At 40.1% G+C, this 19,966-nt stretch overlaps 1 protein-coding gene across 1 annotated transcript in view; it reads right to left on the reverse strand.

The window, feature by feature from the left end:
* The window catches only part of PDZRN3 (PDZ domain containing ring finger 3), a 241,397-nt gene that overhangs the window by 212,304 nt on the left and 9,127 nt on the right, over positions 1-19,966 (reverse strand). Inside the window, exons 2-3 of the mRNA XM_030920047.1 lie at positions 13,121-13,207; positions 6,907-7,014 (exon numbers count right to left, since the gene is read on the reverse strand). Of these exons, the coding sequence (XP_030775907.1) occupies positions 6,907-7,014; positions 13,121-13,207 (195 nt within the window). The remainder of the gene's footprint in view (positions 1-6,906; positions 7,015-13,120; positions 13,208-19,966) is intronic.

Raw genomic sequence — 19,966 nt, forward strand, 5'->3', positions numbered from 1 at the left:
GTACACGTATGTTTATTGCGGCACTATTCACAATAGCAAAGACTTGGAATCAACCCAAATGTCCATCTGTGACAGACTGGATTAAGAAAATGTGGCACATATACACCATGGAATACTATGCAGCCATAAAAAAGGATGAGTTTGCGTCCTTTGTAGGGACATGGATGCAGCTGGAAACCATCATTCTTAGCAAACTATCACAAGAACAGGAAACCAAACACCGCATGTTCTCACTCATAGGTGGGAACTGAACAATGAGATCACTTGGACTCGGGAAGGGGAACATCACGCACTGGGGCCTATCATGGGGAGGGGGGAGGGGGGAGGAGGGAGGGATTGCATTGGGGAGTTATACATGATATAAATGATGAATTGATGGGTGCTGACGAGTTGATGGGTGCAGCACACCAACATGGCATAAGTATACATATGTAACAAACCTGCACGTTATGCACATGTACCCTAGAACTTAAAGTATAATAAAAAAAAAAAAAAAAAAAAAGAAAAATCACCATTTGTCAATCACCACAATAGTAGATTCAACCAAACACAGTCAATGGATGATAAAACCAGTGTGTGACAGTTTGAGGAGTAGCAGGACATTTACATAGCCTTGAAGCATCTACCTAAAGGATAATTATTGATTATAAAGAAGAAAATAGTAACTTTACAGTGGAGACAGGGAGATACGACTTTAACCAAGTGGTTCAAGTTAACATAAATAAAGGGACAAATTCACCTCAGGTGAGACCTGACATTATGTACTGAGAAGGACACGCTATCACTTCTGTGGTATTCTTGCCCACAATGTATGATCTGGATCTATCCATGAGGAAACTTCAAACAGAAATTAAGGGACAGTCTACAAAATATCTTGTTTGGATTCTTTAAAAATATCAATGGTATGGAAGACAAAAACTGAGTAATTGTTTGTTCTAAAGTAAAGCAAACTAAATAAAGACGAAAATGGAACAAAACCCATGACAGTGGTTTTATTTTGCTACAAAGGGCATCATAGGGACCATTGGCAAGATCAGAATAAATTCTGAAGATTAGATAACAGTTCTTTACCAATGTGAATTTCCTGGTTTAGATTACCATACTGTTACATAAGAGAATTTCTTATTCCTAAAAAGTTCACACTGATGAATTTAGTGATAAAGAGTAGAGAAAGAAAAGAATAAAGTAAATGTAGTCGGTGTTAATATTTGGAGAATCTGGGTCAATAGTGTACAGAAATCCATATCTACAAGTCTGAAATTATGTTGAAATGAAACATTTTTTAAAGGGGAGTCTTCTATTACTTTTTTTTTTTTTAATAAAGACTCCAGCTTAATTCACATACCATTTTGCAACTTTAGTGGGTCTCAGAACAGTATTTTCTCACCTAACAATAACAAGCAGTGAAATCTCACTTTGTTCCACCAAGTAGCCTGGCTCTGGGAGGGAAAGCTTTGCTAATCCTTTCTAGCTGACCCTGTAACAAACCTTGTTAGCAATGACACTCCAACTAAACCAAAAATAAACAAAAAAAGAGAAAGATTGGTTTATACAAAAGCCTTTGAGTTTTCACAGCTTCTGTAATCATATCCTTGGGTCTTCAAATCATAACACTTGCAAGATGAATGCATATTTACAGCAGATTGTATGAAATAATGGTTATTGGGAATAGAGGGCTTAAGTCTCCCACTTTCATTGGATCCAGGGAATCAACATTGCTATCTCAAAGCAGAACGGCATTTAACCCTACACAGACTAATTTATTACCAAAGGCAAGCCTACTATAACACAAAAATGAGCTTGGTTCTCCAAGCCATATAGTTTGAAGACTGGCAAGAAATATAGATGTGGATGGCCTCTAGAAGTCTTTGAGAAAGAATTTCAGTGGAGTTGCATCAGAGGAGTGTTTAACTTATAGGCAAGTCATGCCAAAAACAAAAAACAAAAAAAGTGGAGAGATAAATAATATATTGAATAGCACACACCTCAAAGTGAATTTGCTGGTTTCTTTCTTTTTTTTTCTTTTTTTTTTTTTTTTTTTTTTTTTTTTTGAGACGGAGTCTCACTCTGTCCCCCAGGCTGGAGTACAGTGGCGCGATCTTGGCTCACTGCAAGCTCCACCTCCCGGGTTCACACCATTCTCCTGCCTCAGCCTCCTGAGTAGCTGGGACTACAGGTGCCCACCACAATGCCCCGCTAATTTTTTTGTATTTTTAGTAGAGATAGGGTTTCACTGTTTTAGCCAGGATGGTCTCGATTTCCTGGCCTTGTCATCCGCCCACCTTGGCCTCCCAAAACGCTGGGATTACAGGCGTGAGCCACCACGCCTGGCCGAATTTGCTGGTTTCTTAGTAGGTCTCAGTTTCTCGGTGTTTTCTCAGTGTAAGCATTTTGCCAAATGAGGTATTCACAGAACAAGCCAAACACTCCATATGGCAGTCAACTGAGAGACAGTGAAGTGATCCAATGCTGTGCAAAACCAGCTGGCTGGACTTACGAAAAGATGGTATGTTCTCCATGTGGCACCTCTCCCAAGACAATTTTGAGGGTAATAATGGCCTTACGTGATTTTTCACCTTTTTGTCCGCTCCTAAATAACTTTCAGTAGAATAAGATTGGCCTAAAGTAGACTCCAGAGTCCACAGAGAAAGGTGGTGTGTTTGTGGAAGAGAAAATCTGCTTCAGTTGGATAACCCACACTTTGGGCACAGGGAAAAATTTTTCCAGAGGTCTCAAACTATTTGAAAGAATATGAGCATAGTTCCTTAAAGAAATCTGGTGATATTAAAGTATAGGAGCCTTACGTTGTCTTTAAAATGTAAAAGAGGCAGAAAAACAAAAGGCACTGAGATATTTACAGTTTTGAATGAATACTAAAGACATCAAAGAGAAATAAAGTTAGTTTTCTAAATGCAATAAGTATATGCAATCAAAGGTGGAGTCAGAAGTTGTAAAAAGGACCGGGGCAGCTCACAGGTAAGAGGGGTGCAGGGAAGACACAAAAAAATCACAAGCCAATACTGAGTAAGTCAGAACTTGCTAAATCCCAGTACCAAACGTGAGATGGAATAGGTATGACCAAAGTCTGCCCAACAAGCCCAGGGCAGATGGACACACAGGATTCTGGGGGACAGCATGGGCCCTCCAGCCATGTGGGTTGGGAGGGCACTTAATCTAAGGGGGCCCCAGATTCCCAGCCACAGCCCCAGGACAGGCCAGCTCAGGCTTTCGTATCAGGCCTTGGGAGCACTCGTGCAGGGAATCCAGTTAGGGGACATCAGGTAGGCAGTCTAGCTGGAAGAGAGGGATATTGACAACTTTGTCTCTGAGCAACTCAATTTCTATCCCAAAGTTTTGGAATAAGTCAACCCTCTACCTCAGTGATTGTTCCTGATGCCCCTGTCACTCCCCAGTGGGAGTTTCAGCAATCTGCAGGGGCATTTTTCACCATCACAACAATAGGGGTATGTGCCAGAGATGACATGAAGAATCTCCTGCAATGAAGAATGGTTCTGCCTCCAGCACAACTTTCACATATCCCACCAGATAGTCATGAAGATAAAATGACAAGCTTTTTATAATTACCTGAGCATAGACCTAACTCTGTTTTGCATATAAACACAAAAGAGTTTTCTGCAGTGTAAATATACACACATTGTACACCCACATCCACAGCAGCATTATTCAAGACAACCAGAAGATCAAAGCAACCCAAGTGTCCATCACTGGCTGAATGGACAAAATGTGGTAAATACAGACAACAGAATGTTATTTAGCCTTAAAGGGGAAGAAAATTATAACATGCTACAACAGGCACGAACCTTGAGGACATTACGCTAACTGAAATAAGGCAGTCACAAAAGGCAAATACTACATGATTCTGTCTATAAATCAAATTCCTAGAGACAGAAAGTGGAATGGTGGTTTCTAGGAGTTGAGGTGGGGAGGGTGTTAGTATTCAGGGGGTATAGCTTCAGTTGAGGAAGATGAAAAAGTTCTGGAGATAGATGGTGGTACAAGTTCTGCAACATAAATCAGTGTAGTTTATGCCACTGCACTGTCACTTAAAATGGTTAAAATGGTAAATTTTGTTATGTATATTTTACCACATGTATGTCTTGCCATATATACATATACACACACAGACGTTTCAAGGAAAGAAACTCTTGTATAAATCATAGCAACACTGTAGTTGCCTGTGTCAGAACTTAACCATGACCTGTTCACCACCATGGAAATTCACATCCTGTACAGCAAGGCCATTCATGATGCCTGGGTCACCAGCAGCAGCCTCTTATATCTGGCAGCATCTGCAGCCACATGAGGCGCATCCCAGCGAGTCTATACAGAGGTGTGAGCATCTGACAGTGCCATGGTGTCGTCTAGCGTCACTGTGCCAGAACACTGGCATATTGATATATTTTATTATAAATTATCTCCCTTTGATTTTCTTTTATGCTACAGCCATATATTTTTACAATTATTTGTGTATGTATGCATATAAATGTTACTTGTAAATTTCATTTCACCACAGTATTGGTGGAATTCCAAAATGTTTCTTATAAAAAACAGGGAGGAGCTGGGCTGGCACTGATGTGGGTGAGAGCCACTGCCCTGGACTCAGAGAATAGATACCATTAAGAGCAGAGGAACTCTGCAGCAAAGAAAAGACTCAATTAGTATCTCTAGATTTAATAATACCCCTTTGCAAGAATTAAGGGTCTTATGGTGAAGATCTGGTGGTGATTTGCCCACTCCCCTGAAAAAGAAAACATATGGTGGAAAACTAGAGACTCTGACTCTTCTTAGTGATGAAACACACACATACACACACACACACACATTCTCTCTCTCTCCCCCTTTCTCTCTCTCTCTTAAAAATAATCACACTCATGCCTCCTGGTAATAAACTCAGACACAGACGAGGTAAACCAGAGAACATATTTTCAGTCATGGGAATCACTGTATCATGTCAAAAAAGATTAGAATTTGACTGCAAAGGGTACAGTGTGTCAATTGCAATTACACATATATCATTTCTCTATTGTGGTCATCCTTCTTTCCATCTCAACACTGAGACATAATTAATATTTTACATACTGTCCAAAAGAGGAATGTGACTTACCAGAAACTGTACTGAACATTTCAAATACAGATCATCCTTTGCCAAGAGAAAATCCTGCCCAGCTGTAGATTTCTCATTTGCAAAACATAAGAGCAATGAAATTCCATTACTTAGAGAAACTGGCTGTTCCACCAAACCCTTGGCAACGGAAGCTGTACTTATCTTTTTGAACAATAGTCTCAGAAAATGTATTCACTCTCAAAAAAGACAGTAAGTAACGCATTTGAGCTCTTAGGAAAGCACTCTTGCCCAAGCAAATTCCTGTTTGCTCTCCTGACCTGGGAAATATAAAGACTGACTCTAAACCATGCAGCAAAAAAAGCTCCAAGTTTAAGAACCCTTCAAACATTCAAAGGGGATGCAACAATATTAATAATCTCCTTAAAACAAAATCAAGTGTCATTTTAACATGTAAGTTAGCACATCGCACTCCCTCCCTCAGAGGAGGGAGCCTTACACCCTAACTAGTTCAGTTTGCTTTCCCTGTGAGATTTAACTGTGTATTTTCCTGAGGATTTTAAATTATCCTGAAGCATACTGCACATTGCACAATGTGTCCAGATGAGACTGGAAACGCAAGACTTTGTTCTCTGTCCTGCTGAGGCTCCTTTCCCCAGGAGAAGCCTGTGGCCACATTCCAGTGAGTGACATGAACCTCACTTATGGCTTAGCTCATGGTCCTAGCTCCCACTCAGTCTGAAATTTTGAAATGGGCCATGAAAATACTCAGGAAATACACACATTATGAAAATGCGTGTGGAAAACAAACACCCACTGGTATCAGTGGTGTTTTTCTGGTTTCTCCTATTTGCACTATATTACGGCTATGGCCCATAGGTGAATTTCTTGTGGGGTCTGGCATATCATTGCAGATTCTCAAATGTACTTTTTGCCTAATAGGAAAGCCAATCAATTTAGCCCATATATGTATCCATCCAAGGAGCGATGAAAATGGTCAAAACACCAGTAAAAAATTTATATCAAACTTTGTATTATATCAAACTCATCAAAAATTTATATCAAACTCATTTATATCAAACTTTGCAACAAGAGCCCATATGAAGAGGCAACAAATCGTTCTCTCCCTTTCAGTGACTCAGAGCATCCTAGAACACTGCCAACCCTGTTACAAAGTGTTGTCTTGGTGGGGCTGAGAGATCCACTTCCCCTACATGAGTCTACAAACCTGCTATATAAAAGTCTGAAATGATGGAAGAACTGAAAATGGAGTGAGTGATGATATGTGAACCCTAATATCAACCTCTGCCTGCAAATCCCTGGGCAATCAGGTTGTACAACTAACGACAGGCTAAGAGGACAAATATAATAGAGAAAACTATGCATTTGTAGAATTAAGTGTGTGCTGTGAGCTCTGAAGACATTAGAATGACTCCAAAGCTGACATAATTGTACCTTGGTAACCAATATGTACACGGTGCACAATTTGTAAAACAGGGATTGTTCATCTGGTTCTGACACCCAACTCTCCAATGGTTTCCGCGCAAAGCTGTAACTGATGCATACGAAACAGATTCAGGTCCACATGAAAAAAGCCAAATTGTGAACACTCCACTCATAATCTGGCTTTTCTACATTTAACAAAAATTTAACACCAAGGCAATCAGCACTCAATCTGGTTCCACACAATGGGAGAAGTGTGACTCCGGCTCAACCATCTACCACTTTAGGCCTCCCTCCCCAGTCAAACATCTTGCTTTTGAGCTGGACGAAGATGGGATGGCATTTAGCCTATTAAAAGACACTGGCCAGTATTCACATACCTCAATAATCCTGTCATGAATTTGCAGGCCTCCTTCCTTGGCTGCGGGCCCAGTGTCAACTATCTTGGATACAAAGATTCCTTCACTGGATGATCCATCGTGGTTATCCTTTGGGTTAAAAAAACACAAGCATGAATGCTAGACATTAAGTTGAGCATGAAAGTAAAGCTTGCACTCTTAAAACAGTAATTGACTCTTGCTGTGTCAAAAGTGGCAATAGGGTAAAAGGTATTTGTTTCTCCTAATTTTTGTTTTAAACTAAAATAAACACACAGTAAAATATTTCAAACCACACCAAAGGACATAAAATAATGCGTCCCTGCCATCTCCAACCCACTGTCCTTCTTCCCCCCATGGTAGCTATTTGACTTTATGCATCCTTTTGAAAACATTTTAATGCATCATCTTCCTAAATATGCATTTGTTCCTTTTTGCACCCAAATGCAATTATGCTAGTCTGACTTTTATGTCCTTACCTCTCTCATTTAACCCTAAAAATCATTAAGATCTTCTACTACCAATTCCCCAGGTCTGCCTTACTTCTTAAAGTGACTGAACAATATCCAACAAGAGGCTAATAAACACTGTTTTCACTTGTTATGATTAAACAATGCTGTGACAATATTCTCCTGCTTGTATTTTAAATTATCTCTGCTATTATAGTTCTAGGGCAAATCCCTAGATTTGGAACTGTTGGGTCAAAGGATATGTACATTTCATAGACATTGCCAAATGGCTTTTCAGAGAGTTTATACCGATTGTTCATTAGACGGTATTTTCCCACATCCTCATTTGCACAGGATGTTATTAAGCTTGTAAATATCTAATAATTTGACTGTGAAAACAGATATTTTGTTTTTGTTCCAATGCACTACCATCACTCTAGTCCCAATACATTCTGATCTCCGACCTCCTTGAATCCCTTTAGATCTTCGAATTAAATGTCAGAACTAAAACTTTCTGGGAATGACGACGGCTCACTGCTCAAACTCCTTCCTTTCTTTAAAATCAAAAGGCTCCAACAAGCTCATAAAAAACCCTCACAGCTTGTTCACGAACTTCTTTTCAAACAGCATTGCAATGAGTTCTCTCCAAGTGTGTGGATTAAATTTCTAGTGATTAACACATGGATTTATAAATTAAATGGCACAAGCACGTGATATTTCCAAACAAAATCATTTGAAATGTAAGCTCAGAATGTTTCACAACAACTCCAAAATCTAGTCATGGTAAATTCCTTGTCGTATGTCATTAGAAGATTTATTTCAATAACAATTACTCTGAATACAAATATATAAAAATTCCATTTGTTAAAAATAACTCTGAAAATAAAACATTTCCTCTTTAAACAGCAAAAAACAAAACCAAAAAACAATCCCTATATTCTAAAGAGGGAAGGGAACGACTTCAAGTGTGATTCAATCTACCCCTTCAAATGCAACGGCAATAACTAATGTTGGAAAAATGTACATATCTCAGTCCTTCTCTCCTTCCTTCTTCACACTTCCCCAAACACACACACACACACACAGAGTAAAATGTTATATGATTCACCAAAAGAAACCAAAATCACAACCTAAAATGAGCATTAAGTGTTTTTCCCGACATTTATCCCCACATGACAAAGATATGTCTCTAACTGGCATCTGGATTCCATCAACGCTCTTTCAAGAGAGGGGTCAGGGAGCCTGTGGGTGCTGTGTAGGATCAGCTATCCTCAAAAGGCATCCCTGCCTAGCATCACAGTGCTCTGCACAGGCCTCCTGTATGCTAACCCTTTACCATCTGAATACCTCTGTGCCTCCTTCCTCTCTCACGGCAGCCTTACTGATGCACTAGTCTAAACACATCTGTGCAGCTCCCTACATGCACACCTGAAATGTATGTATAAAACTACACAGTAGCTTCCTTTACTGAGCACAAACTAGATACCAGGTACATAGTGAGTGTTCTATGTGTACTGTTTAATCCTCACAGTAACCACAAGTGATAAGTACTATTATTATCCATTCCACAGATGAAAAACCTGAGACTGAGAGAGAGGTTCAGTAACTCACCCAAGGTCACACAACTAAAACGTGGTACAGCTCAGTTTCAAACTGAGGTGAAGTGGATCCTCTTGCACATGCTCTGTGTGCAATATAGTCTCCCACTGAGAAAACCCAAAACACACAGGAATTCAGAAGTCCAACATGTCAGGCTATGGAATATTCCACTAGATGAACTTGAAGAGTCTCAATGGACCACAAAAGATTTATGAACAAGCTTGAGTTCCCTAAGAGGTGATGTCAATATATCAAATGAAAAGAGATCTGTGTTTACTCTGATTTAACCACTTTGCATTTCTTGGCTGGACAGAAAGAGGGAGATAGGGGATGGGATTTTGGCTTTCGTTTGTTTTGCAAAATACCACACTGCACATAAGCAATAACTCTTAAGGAGCACTAGAAGATTCAAGCAAAAATCAGAGAGGAAGAGGCAAGAACAAACACCAGAAGTTAGATTAAACTGAGGCAGTGGTGAGGGGTGGGAAAGGATGCAAAAAGCACATAAAGCAGGTAGGGCATGGCAGCTCACACCTGCAATCCCAGCGCTTTGGGAGGCTGAGGCTGGTGGATCGCCTGAGCTCAGGAATTCACGACCAGTCTGGGCAACATGGTGAAACCCCATCTCTACGAATACAAAAAATCAGCCCGGCATTTATGGTCCTAGCTACTCAGGAGGCCGACGTGGGAGGATGGCTTGAGCCTGGGAGGCAGAGGTTGCAGTGAGCTAAGATTGTGCCATTGCACTCCAACCTGGGTGACAGAGTGAGACCCCCATTTCAAAAAAAAAAAAAAAAAAAAAAAAAAAAAAAAAAGCTAGATTTTTCTCTTAAAAGGTATCTCTATTCTAAGTTTGTTAGGCTCCTCTCCTAACACATTTAAAGTTAGAGCTATTTATCAAGGTGAACTAATATGACTTGGAATTTGTTTTGCTGGCTTAAGTAAGAGAGAAATGAAAGGGACTGTTTTCATAGCAGGGGTACCTAACAATAAAGTACACTTCCCAAAGGCTTAGGTGAAAGGTTTGATACAACAGACTAGCTGCTGTTTCTTTAGGGTTGAGGACTAACAAATGATATGATTTTGCTAAGAGCATTGCATACTGATCACGCAATGAAAAGCCTTACGTCAGAGCTATGGCTGGGCTATTTCACAACCGAACCAAGTATCTAACGCAGGAATTCCTTGGGAAACACAGACATCATTTGTACTGTATTCTTCTAGTAACTAATGTGTGTGTGTTGTTGCTCATCTTGGCTTTTTAACATGTACTCAATGACCTGCCAGATTTTCCAGGCAACAATGCAGAATACATTCAGGTTTCATTATGCTATTTCTGCTAATCAGGACAAATTTTGAAAAACACTATGGCAAACACATGCAGGTGGAATTAAATTTTCCTCTGGGGGCCACGCAGGCAGTTCTTGCAAAAGGACCACATAAACTGAAAATAGTAATGCAAGCTACAAAATCAGGTCTGGCTTGTACTCAAATCACCTTTTGTAAAAAAGAAAAAGAAAATAACTGAAACATGCTCTTTGATAAGCACAAGGAAGAACTGTATTCCAGTGGGGCTGGAATGTCACTTTGCACCTGGTGAGTGTGGAAACTGAACACCATCTTCACTGGCTTTAACATAGTAGGTTTCCCAACAATCACTTGGCCACAGGCCTCTCCATTTTGAGCAATTTCCAACATTAGGCTTTGGTGTGGTTTAGACCTGGGGCAGAAAATAGGTCCTCTTGGTTTGGGTTCTTTTGTTTGCTACAGCTTATGAAACATCTAATTGTGAAGTGAATATTAATTTATTGAAGTTGTTTCTCAAAACTGGTAACAAAGGGTGGAGGAATAATTATGAGTGTAAACAAGGAACAGCCAACTCATCTGTGCTAAATGGCAAAACATGTTCTTGATAGTAAATTGTAGAACATGGGCTCATGTTCTGACCCACTGGCTCAAGTCTGACCCTGCTGCTTCCTGGAGCCAAATGTCTAGATATTTGAGTGCAGCTTGCTCCCTCAGTCCCTCCTAAGACTGGAGAGTGCAGCAGACCCCTGCCAGCAAAGATTAAATCAGAACAGCACATGATGGCACACAGCCTGGGATCTCAACCAGTAAAAGGTAAAAATAAAAATATACCAACCTCACACAGTTCTACAGTTTTTTAAGAATTCCACGGAGAGAATACAAGAAACACAACTATGTGATCACATCCCTGGGGCTCAATAAAGTGGGAATGATCCCTGTCCCCATCTACCTTCATATTTATAATTTAGTCTCATCATTTACAATGTTCTTTTTTATATGTATGTTGGATAAGACAGATAATGTTCATCATTTTAACAACTACAAATCACATAAAGTTGTCGTTTCTTATAATAAACCATTGTTTGTTTGTTTTTGAAACTGCGGAATGGGCTAAAAGCCAAGGGAATTTAATCATAAATCTCTTTGTGTCACTCCCTTCAACTGAAGCCATGTGTTGGCCACTCCCACCCTAGGTAATTTAAATCCCAGACTCAAGACTTAGGCCCTTTGGGGTCAAGCCCTTGTTTTCTTCACCAGCCCTCTTTCTGACCACTTCCCCGCCCATCCCTCAACTCTTTCCATTTCCACACTCTGCTTACTTGCAGCTCCCCCAATTCCCAACTCTGTTCCTGCTCCAGGCCTTTTATGAGTGCCAATCCCCATCCCTGCAAAACCCTAGTGTCCAACCGCTTTATTTTAGCCCAGGGGTCTTCACAGGTGGATGCATGTAACACAATGCACTGGAATGGCAGAAGAACATACTTCACATTTTATTCAGTCATATTTTAATTTTATTATTTAAAATACTCCCTTTTGCAGGTAACTTTTAATAAGGCACATAACGTACTAGTTTGGTAGTGTGTACACATTATATATACAAATAAAATTTGGTCATCAGATCTAGCAAACTCTTGTTCAACCTTCTGAACTCAGCTCCAATGGCCCCTCCCCAAGACACCTCCTCCCGCAGGGTTAACTCATCCCAAGGCATCATTAGCTGGGGGCAGTCACAGAGTACATCAATGAGAGCAGCGCTATGCTCTCCCAACTCATCAGTCTCCCCATCTGGAGGTGAGCTCCATGAGGGCAGGACACACACTATTCCTATCTGGATGGCTAGCATCTTCTTGTCCTTCAGGTTTCTGCTTACTACTATCTCCTCTTGTCTTTCCTGATAACCCAAGCTAATGATACCCTTTGCTTCTTGGCTGGTATCTGCCATGTGCCATCCTCCCAGTTTTTTTCCTTCATCATACTTCTTCCAATCCAATCTGTAATTATAGTATTCACTTGTTTCTTGTCTGATATCCCCACCAGGACTCAATGACCACAGGGCCTCAGTCTTTCTGGCCTCCATTGTACCTCCTGGCCCTTAGCAAAGAGCCTATGTTCAATACTTATTTGTTGAATGAAAGATTTTTGTTTTCTTTTCCTTTCCTTTAACTGTTTTCCTTTCAAGTTAATAAACAAGGAGATGGTCAGGAAAAGAAAAGGGTAAGGGATGGGACATATTCAGATAATCCCCCTTGAAATGTGAGATTCTGAAACACTGCTACTCTCTGGAGCCCATTCTTTGAACATTTTCCCCATAATTAAACTGGCAAATTTGAATTCCGCCTCTTCTTTCTAGAGGAGTGTCTGTTGATCAATGTGGTGGTCAAAGAGCTGCAGTGGGAGGAGGAAGTAAAGGGATGCAGTTACCCACAAATTAGGGAATTGTCTCTGACTAATGAACAGCTGACAGAGCAGAACTCAAGATCAGGCTTCCAATGTGGAGCCCACACTCCAGCTTGGTCTAGGAGGGTGGCTGGTTACCAATTCCAACTGCACACATCTCATGCAACTTCATTCAGCCCAACTGCTATACAATCAGAAATGTACCCCCTAATAAAAAAAAGAAATGCACCCCCAGAACCAAACAGTTTAAATTAGCTGTTATATTACTAGGCCGATGCTGTTTTAGGAGACTACACAATAAAAATCCCTAAGTGTGAAGATGTTAGATAGCCAATGAACTCGTAAAGACAGAGAGCAGAATGAAGTGAGCAAGGTTTCCTGCTCCTCGCTGTCCCCTTCAAACCTTGACCTCTCTTTCCAGCTACACCAGGAAAAGGAAAAACACATTTTAGTAATTAACATACCACACTCGGCCGGCCACCAATAATATTGAATCCCAGGGAGCCAGAGTCCCGATGCAGGACAAGAGTCAGGCTTTTGGTTTCTTCGCCCTGCAGGTAACAAATAAGATCAAATTTTTATTTACCAACAGGGAATAGATGGTAGGAATTTTCCTTCTATCTAAGCGTACTCAAGGACTACTCAGCTAATCATTACAAATCCTGTTATCTCTTGGGAAGTTTAACCAAAGAAACTTCTGGAACCCAATCTGAAATTCTGTCTTGTGTTTAAGAGCTTATAAACATTTCTAGATACCATCTAACCCTGGAATGACCACATAAGAATGTCTGGAGATGACCAGACATGCCCAATGAACATTTTCTGTGAATGACACCTTGGTCTGCAAATGCATCTTTCTTTTGACTGGTCCATCGTATGCAGGCTGTCTAGACGGCTACTTTCTGTTTCTCAACCATTCTCAACAGCAGCATTCATGTCATGTCATGAAAGGTTCAAATAGCAATCCTTTCGGAAGTGTGAGTGCATGCATGGCCCATCAATAGCCATCTCTGTTTGGGAGACTTGGGGAAAAATAGTGCATGAAAAGTGAGATGCAAACACAGAAAACAAAAATCCTGAATCTTACTGAAAAGGGGGAGGGGGCATTTTCACAAAGTAATTACTGTCCAATCCACACGAGATGCAGAGCTGTTTAACAGAAAGCACTCTGTTTAAGGCTGGCCATTGTGAACCCCTTTAAATCAAACAAGTAGAAGTGACCCAGGCAGGTCACAGAGTGTAATGTTCGACAGTCAAAGGCAACAGAGATGTCAGGGAGAGTGTTCTCAACTAACACTCTCAAGTGACAGCAGACAGATAAAAATAGATTTAACCTTATGTGAAAAGTGTCACGTAATATTCTTTGACATAAACATTCAACTCGCTGATACACCTTTGACATGTTTCCAATTATATGAATGACATGCAAAACATCACAGCCTGTGGACTGCCTATAAATCGGCATTTGCTTCACTTAACGTTTTCTATTTAAATATGGTAGTATTCAAATGTGGTATTTCTTTTCCATATAAAATATTTAATAAGCTGTTTTAAAAATAACACTGACAGCTTATGATAAAAGAGATTTTACTCTGATATTTTTGCTTTCTGTTCAAACTTTTGTCTTCTACCTTTTCTGGGGAAATAAATGGCCATATTTGAAAGGCATGAATGCAACTCTCTGACTCAATCTCATTTGCAAAGGAAAGTACTGTTTCTACCTGCAGTGCCCTGTGAGTTTTCCGGAGCACTGCCTCATTTATTGCTATGGCTGTCAATGTGCAACTCTGGTGTCACATTTTGCCAGGAGAACTGTGCCCAGAAGAGCTAAAAAAATATTATTAAAGATCAACGGGCTTCACCATGTAGAATTATCTCCATGCTTAAAGTCTTAGTAACCACAACCCCTTTCTCATGACTATTACTATACAACCAAATTAAAAATATTTTCAAACCTTTCTTGTGAGCCTAAACATCAATTAGAAACACACTGTGAAAACAAAAACGACAATTTATTGTGAGAAAAAGATACTGTTTCTGATGAAATAACTAGGTGTCCTATAAGGACAACACAACACTCATTTCTTAAGAGTCACTTACTCAATATATAAAATACAGAATTACATATAAAAAAGAAGCTAGTCTCTATCAAGTTACTGTACCCAATGAAAAACAGCAGGGCCTCTTTAATGACAGCCTATTGGGTTTTTAAAAATGTTCTGATAAACAGCACCACCATCCAAAGCATCTATCAACGCTGTCCCTCTTTAACCAATTTGAACTGTAGCAAGTTAAAAGGCAACGACTTTCACTGCTTTAAAAGAAAATCCAGAATCAACCTAACCGTTTTGAGATATAAACATGATTTTCAAATTGAAACAGTTTATATCTTTCTACTTAGGACGCTGAAAATCTCACTAAGTCCATTTCTGACTTTGCTATCTTAAAGGGGTGAAAAGTTAGAAATACATGGGAATTTGGCAAGTTATCTTACATATCTTACATGTCTGGCTTTCATAATTAATCAATGATAGAAACTGCACAGTTACACAGTAATCCAAGGCAGATGGCTTTAATTTGACAATCTCAAGTGATGCACGAAGAAGAATGCACAATCATATGATTTAAAAGATTGGTTTTCAATCCACTGTATGATAACCACTTATTCAAAAAAAAAGAAGAAAATAATCTTATTACATTGCATTGACAATGATAACAGCTAACATTTACTGGCTGCAAACTATGTGCCAGAAACTATAATGAGCATTTAAGTGCTTTATTTCATTTTTTTAATCCAACCAATCTTAAAAATTGCACTATTACCATCCTCATGACATAGGTGGGAAGACTGAGGGACCGTGATTAAGAGAGCTGTCTCATGCTAAGGAGCTAGTAAAACGTTGAGCTGGGATTCAGACACATACTTCCCAATCCTACACCTTAATTACACTTCTATACTACTCTCTTTCTGTGTAGAATATAGAAAATAATTCCACATAGGTTAGCAACATCTTAGGTACTGCTCAAGATGGTTTTATTGTTGAAATTCCAAAAAGGAACTTATCAAAGGAGGGCTTATCCAGGAGGCCAGTATCAGAACAAAATTCCAAACTGTTTACTGAACTATTTATCTCCAAAGGAACCAATCTGAGATGTGTGAAGACATCTAAGTCCAGCCCTGTCCTCAGAGATTTCTCCCAAGGGATAATTAAGACAATGTCTGAAACACAAAATTCCTCGACCAAACAGCATCTTGCAAAGAATGTTTCTGAACAACTAAGTTGACCTTCTGTGCTTCCTTGCCAGATGCAATGCCAGGGAGAAACAAAGGTGTTCTTACTTTCTATAAGCATCTTGATCTAGTCTACTGTCCATAAGGGTCAGACATTGGCTTTAGGTTGCACTGCCAATTTCAGGGCAACATGTAGAAGATTCAACACAGGATGCAGGGAGGGATAAAAGAAAAGTTCAGACTGGGCTGAATTCCTTTCATTTCTCTAACTAATTACCAAAGGTTATTTGCTATTCATTGACAACTTGATTCTGGTTTTTCCTTTTCATTCCTTTCCCCATAAACAGCCTTAACTACTTTAGTTTAACTTCTAATTTTTCAGAAGAAGTATTAATTGAGATTGTAAACAGATATTCTTCATACAAAACATTTAACATGTTAACATTAATCTGTTCCTAGGGTCAGAAAGGTTCAGGATAGAGGGTACTTAAATAATTCTCATTCAATTACATCCCACCACTTGAAAAGAGGTGTAAATGGGATAAGGACAAAGGCTCTTATCGAAGCTGCTTTCCCGACTGTTCACTTACATGGTAACTGTGATAGGCAGCAGCATCTTTCATTTACAGGAAAATTTAACCAATATTGGTCTGTTTGGGTAGTTTATCATAACCCATGATTTGCAATGGTCTCAAAACATAGTAAAACAAAGAGGGAAATGAGCCCAACTTCACATAAACTGATAAACCAATAAACACACTTGCCTTCTGAAGCAGGGATTGTATCAGTGCTCTAAACCTGGAAAAACTGAGGCTCAGGGAAACTCACACACTTGCTCAAGATCACACGGTGGCAAAGTAGGAAGGTCATGACTGGAACCCAGGTCCACATGTGACTCTGGTGCCTACGATCTTTGTACTGTGCTGGTAAATGTTTGCACCCTATTCTAAATCCTGCCTCCAAAGACTGAGCCTGGCATGACGGATCAGACATTAATTCTTCTGGCAATTAGAGTTTTAAGTAAGGCTTCTTTGGACTATGCAATAATAACTGCAAAGATTAAGAATGTCTATTATACCCTGAAAAGTGTAAGAAGACTATGCCATGACAGGAGCAGCATAATGGTGAAGTTCTCGGACCATTATGTCCATTGCATCTGGCAAGGAAGCACAGAGGTGAACTTGGTTGTTTAAAAACACTCTTTGCAAGATGCTGTCCGGCTGAGAAATGTTGTGTTTTGGACATTGTCTTAATTGTTCCTTGAGAGAGATTCTCTGAGTTCAGGGCTAGACTTAAGATGTCTTCAGGCATCTCAGATTGATGCAACATCAGAGTCAGAACCTGAGATGTTTCTCCTCATCCACAGAAAGGGAATGATAATGGTTCCTTCTCATGTCACCAGCTCTCATGTCACCAGGTTACTAGGAGGCATGACTGAGATAGACAGATACCAAAAGACTGTCTCACTACGGCACCTGGCCAATAATTAGCAACCAAAACACAAGGTACAGTGCTAAGCTGGACATACACACAGCTCAACAGCGAGGCCACAATGCTCTTTTCCCACATACGTTACTCTTCCACAAAATCTAGGCAATGGAGAATGCCTAATCTTGCTTCAACTTAGTCTAAAGCAAGTTTGGAAGAGCTGGGGCCTGAAAGTTAAGTAAATAAATATCATTATATATTCCTAACTGTGTCTATCTTTTTCCATGACTGGAAATAGTTTGGATAATTGTCCCCCCAAATATCATGGAAAAAGTGGCACATTTTAGGGGACCAGTGGAGTGACCACCAGGTGGACAATTTTTATTCTGAAGGTGGTGGGAGGAGACATGGGAAAGAAGAAGAGGGGCGCAGCTCAGCTTGGACTTTCAGTGGAGCATAGGAAGACAGGAAGATGATACTGACCAAGTGGGCTGTGGGCCAGAAGGGGAAATCACATACATAACATGGTCATACCTGGAAGCGGATGGCCACAGAAGCAAAGGGGATGGGAAACAGATTTTGACTCACAACAGGATAGGAGAAACATCAAGGCTAAGAAACGGTGAACTCAGGAACAGCGGAGGCAGAAACGAGCTGGGGACTCTGGGAGCACAGGGAACTTGGGGATTGCTACACACTATAGACTGCTTCACGGTCTAGCGTATCAGTGGGTCTCGATGGGCTGGTACAAAAAGAAGGTGAAGAACAGAGGAAAAACAACAAATGGAAATGGAGTGGCACTTCCTTGGCAGCTTTCACAGAGTTGCCTTCTATTCAATAACTCTTCCCAGAGGGCAAGTGTCTCCTCCCTTCAGTAACCCCAACCCAGGAGACTAAGAAGTTCTCCAGAAGAACCTGGGATGCAGGGTCCAGAAGGGCAGTACTGCTCATATTCTGGAGTCCAGCAACATCTCTGTTTCCTTGGGCTGGGCAGGAAGCTCTAAAAGATCTTTAGCACTCCAGCCCCCACCCAAACCCAATTCAAGAGGTTAGCTGGGCCCTTAATGCAATGTAGGATCTCCCTGGGAGAAGCTTAGGTCTTTACGATTGAGAAAAGGCAGGGACATATTAACCTTGGAGAAGGTAATGTGGGTATTCAGACCTTAACACTGACACGAACCATCCAAAGCGCCTAAGCCAAGTCACAAGCAGAAATGGAAGCTCACTTTTCAACAAAAAACAGATTTCGTTTAAAAGAAGCTTTGCTATCATATTTGAACATGTAACTATTAGATCGATGTTAAAATTACCCCAAATAATCTTCTCAGCTTTCAACTCAAGGTCTAATTAGATAAGAATTGGCGGGGGAAGAAAAGTCAGTGAAAAATCAAAACTTGAATGTAATTCGAATGTCAAAAAGACACCTTATGCGGCTGCATTTTTTTAAGGATCCAAGAATGTGAACCATCTATTGGCAAAGTCCCTTTTCTCTTTAATATTACTCTGTTGCCATTCTCCTCCAAACCATCCAGCCTCAAAAGCTTGGATATGAGACATCTCCTAATCAGTGTGGTGGTTCGCAGGGTCCATCCATGCCACTGTCAATGTGGACTCTTTTTAAAAACTCCTTTCTGCCCAAGGACAGGTGTTCCCTGATGATGTCTGTTGTGGGACTCACAGCAGAGAACTGGCTAGACTGGAAAGTTGCACAGTGGGTTCTGAGAAATGTAACTGACTGACCGCTAGTCTGTGTGATGTAACACCTCACAGCCTTAGATTATGCAAAGCTCACAGAGACTTACTAGTCTTCACACAGTTGGGAAACAGCTCTGTCTGTTGACTAGTGACATGAAAGCACTGTATATTTGGCTGTTTCCAGGCAAAAATGTGCAGAGATGGGGGCTGAGGGGACCAAGAGGTAGAGCTGGCCGCCAGAAATTCTGTACTGAAGAACTGGTGATATCTTTGCTCCCTATGCTCAGATGCTTTTGTTCTCTTTGTAGTTAAAACTTCTAAATTCTTAATGGTAAAGCTGTTTGGACCAGCCCTGCCTTGTAATTCAACCCAGCTCTAAGGAAGTGATTCTTGCAGAACAATATAAGAGGAAACTGTTTCAAAGCCTAAGACTGAAGATAGTCATAAGGATGGTGTTTGAAATTAAGTTGAAATTGGATGAGACACTCAACAGAAGTATTAATGGATGTTTCTGGCATCAAAAAAAGGTGTAGAGAGAATGAAGAGAGACAAAGGGCATGGGGGAACAGGTAGGAAAAAAAAAAACAGAAGAGCTTTTCCAGAGTCATAATATCTGCACAATAGCATACACAGTCCTAAGCCAAACATTTTTGAAAAATAATATGAGAAGACGTTTCAGTACTTTCCTAGTTTAAAAAAGTCTGCTGCTATATTTACACAACTTGAAAACAAATCCATAAATGTCCAATTTTTTATTTCCATGAGCTTGATTTCAAATTTTCTCTCTCATTTTTGTCACTGACTCATCTGCTTTTCCGGTGAACAACCACAAGCAATGTTTCACCATAAATGATACCAACGAACCTTTAAGGTGTTACAGCATCTTAACACTTCCACTTGATTAAGGGGTGTGCTATGATCTGAATGTTTATGTGCCCTCAAAATTCATATGTTG

The sequence above is a fragment of the Rhinopithecus roxellana genome, chromosome 1 (genome assembly GCF_007565055.1).
Source record: "Rhinopithecus roxellana isolate Shanxi Qingling chromosome 1, ASM756505v1, whole genome shotgun sequence".
NCBI lineage: Eukaryota > Metazoa > Chordata > Mammalia > Primates > Cercopithecidae > Rhinopithecus > Rhinopithecus roxellana.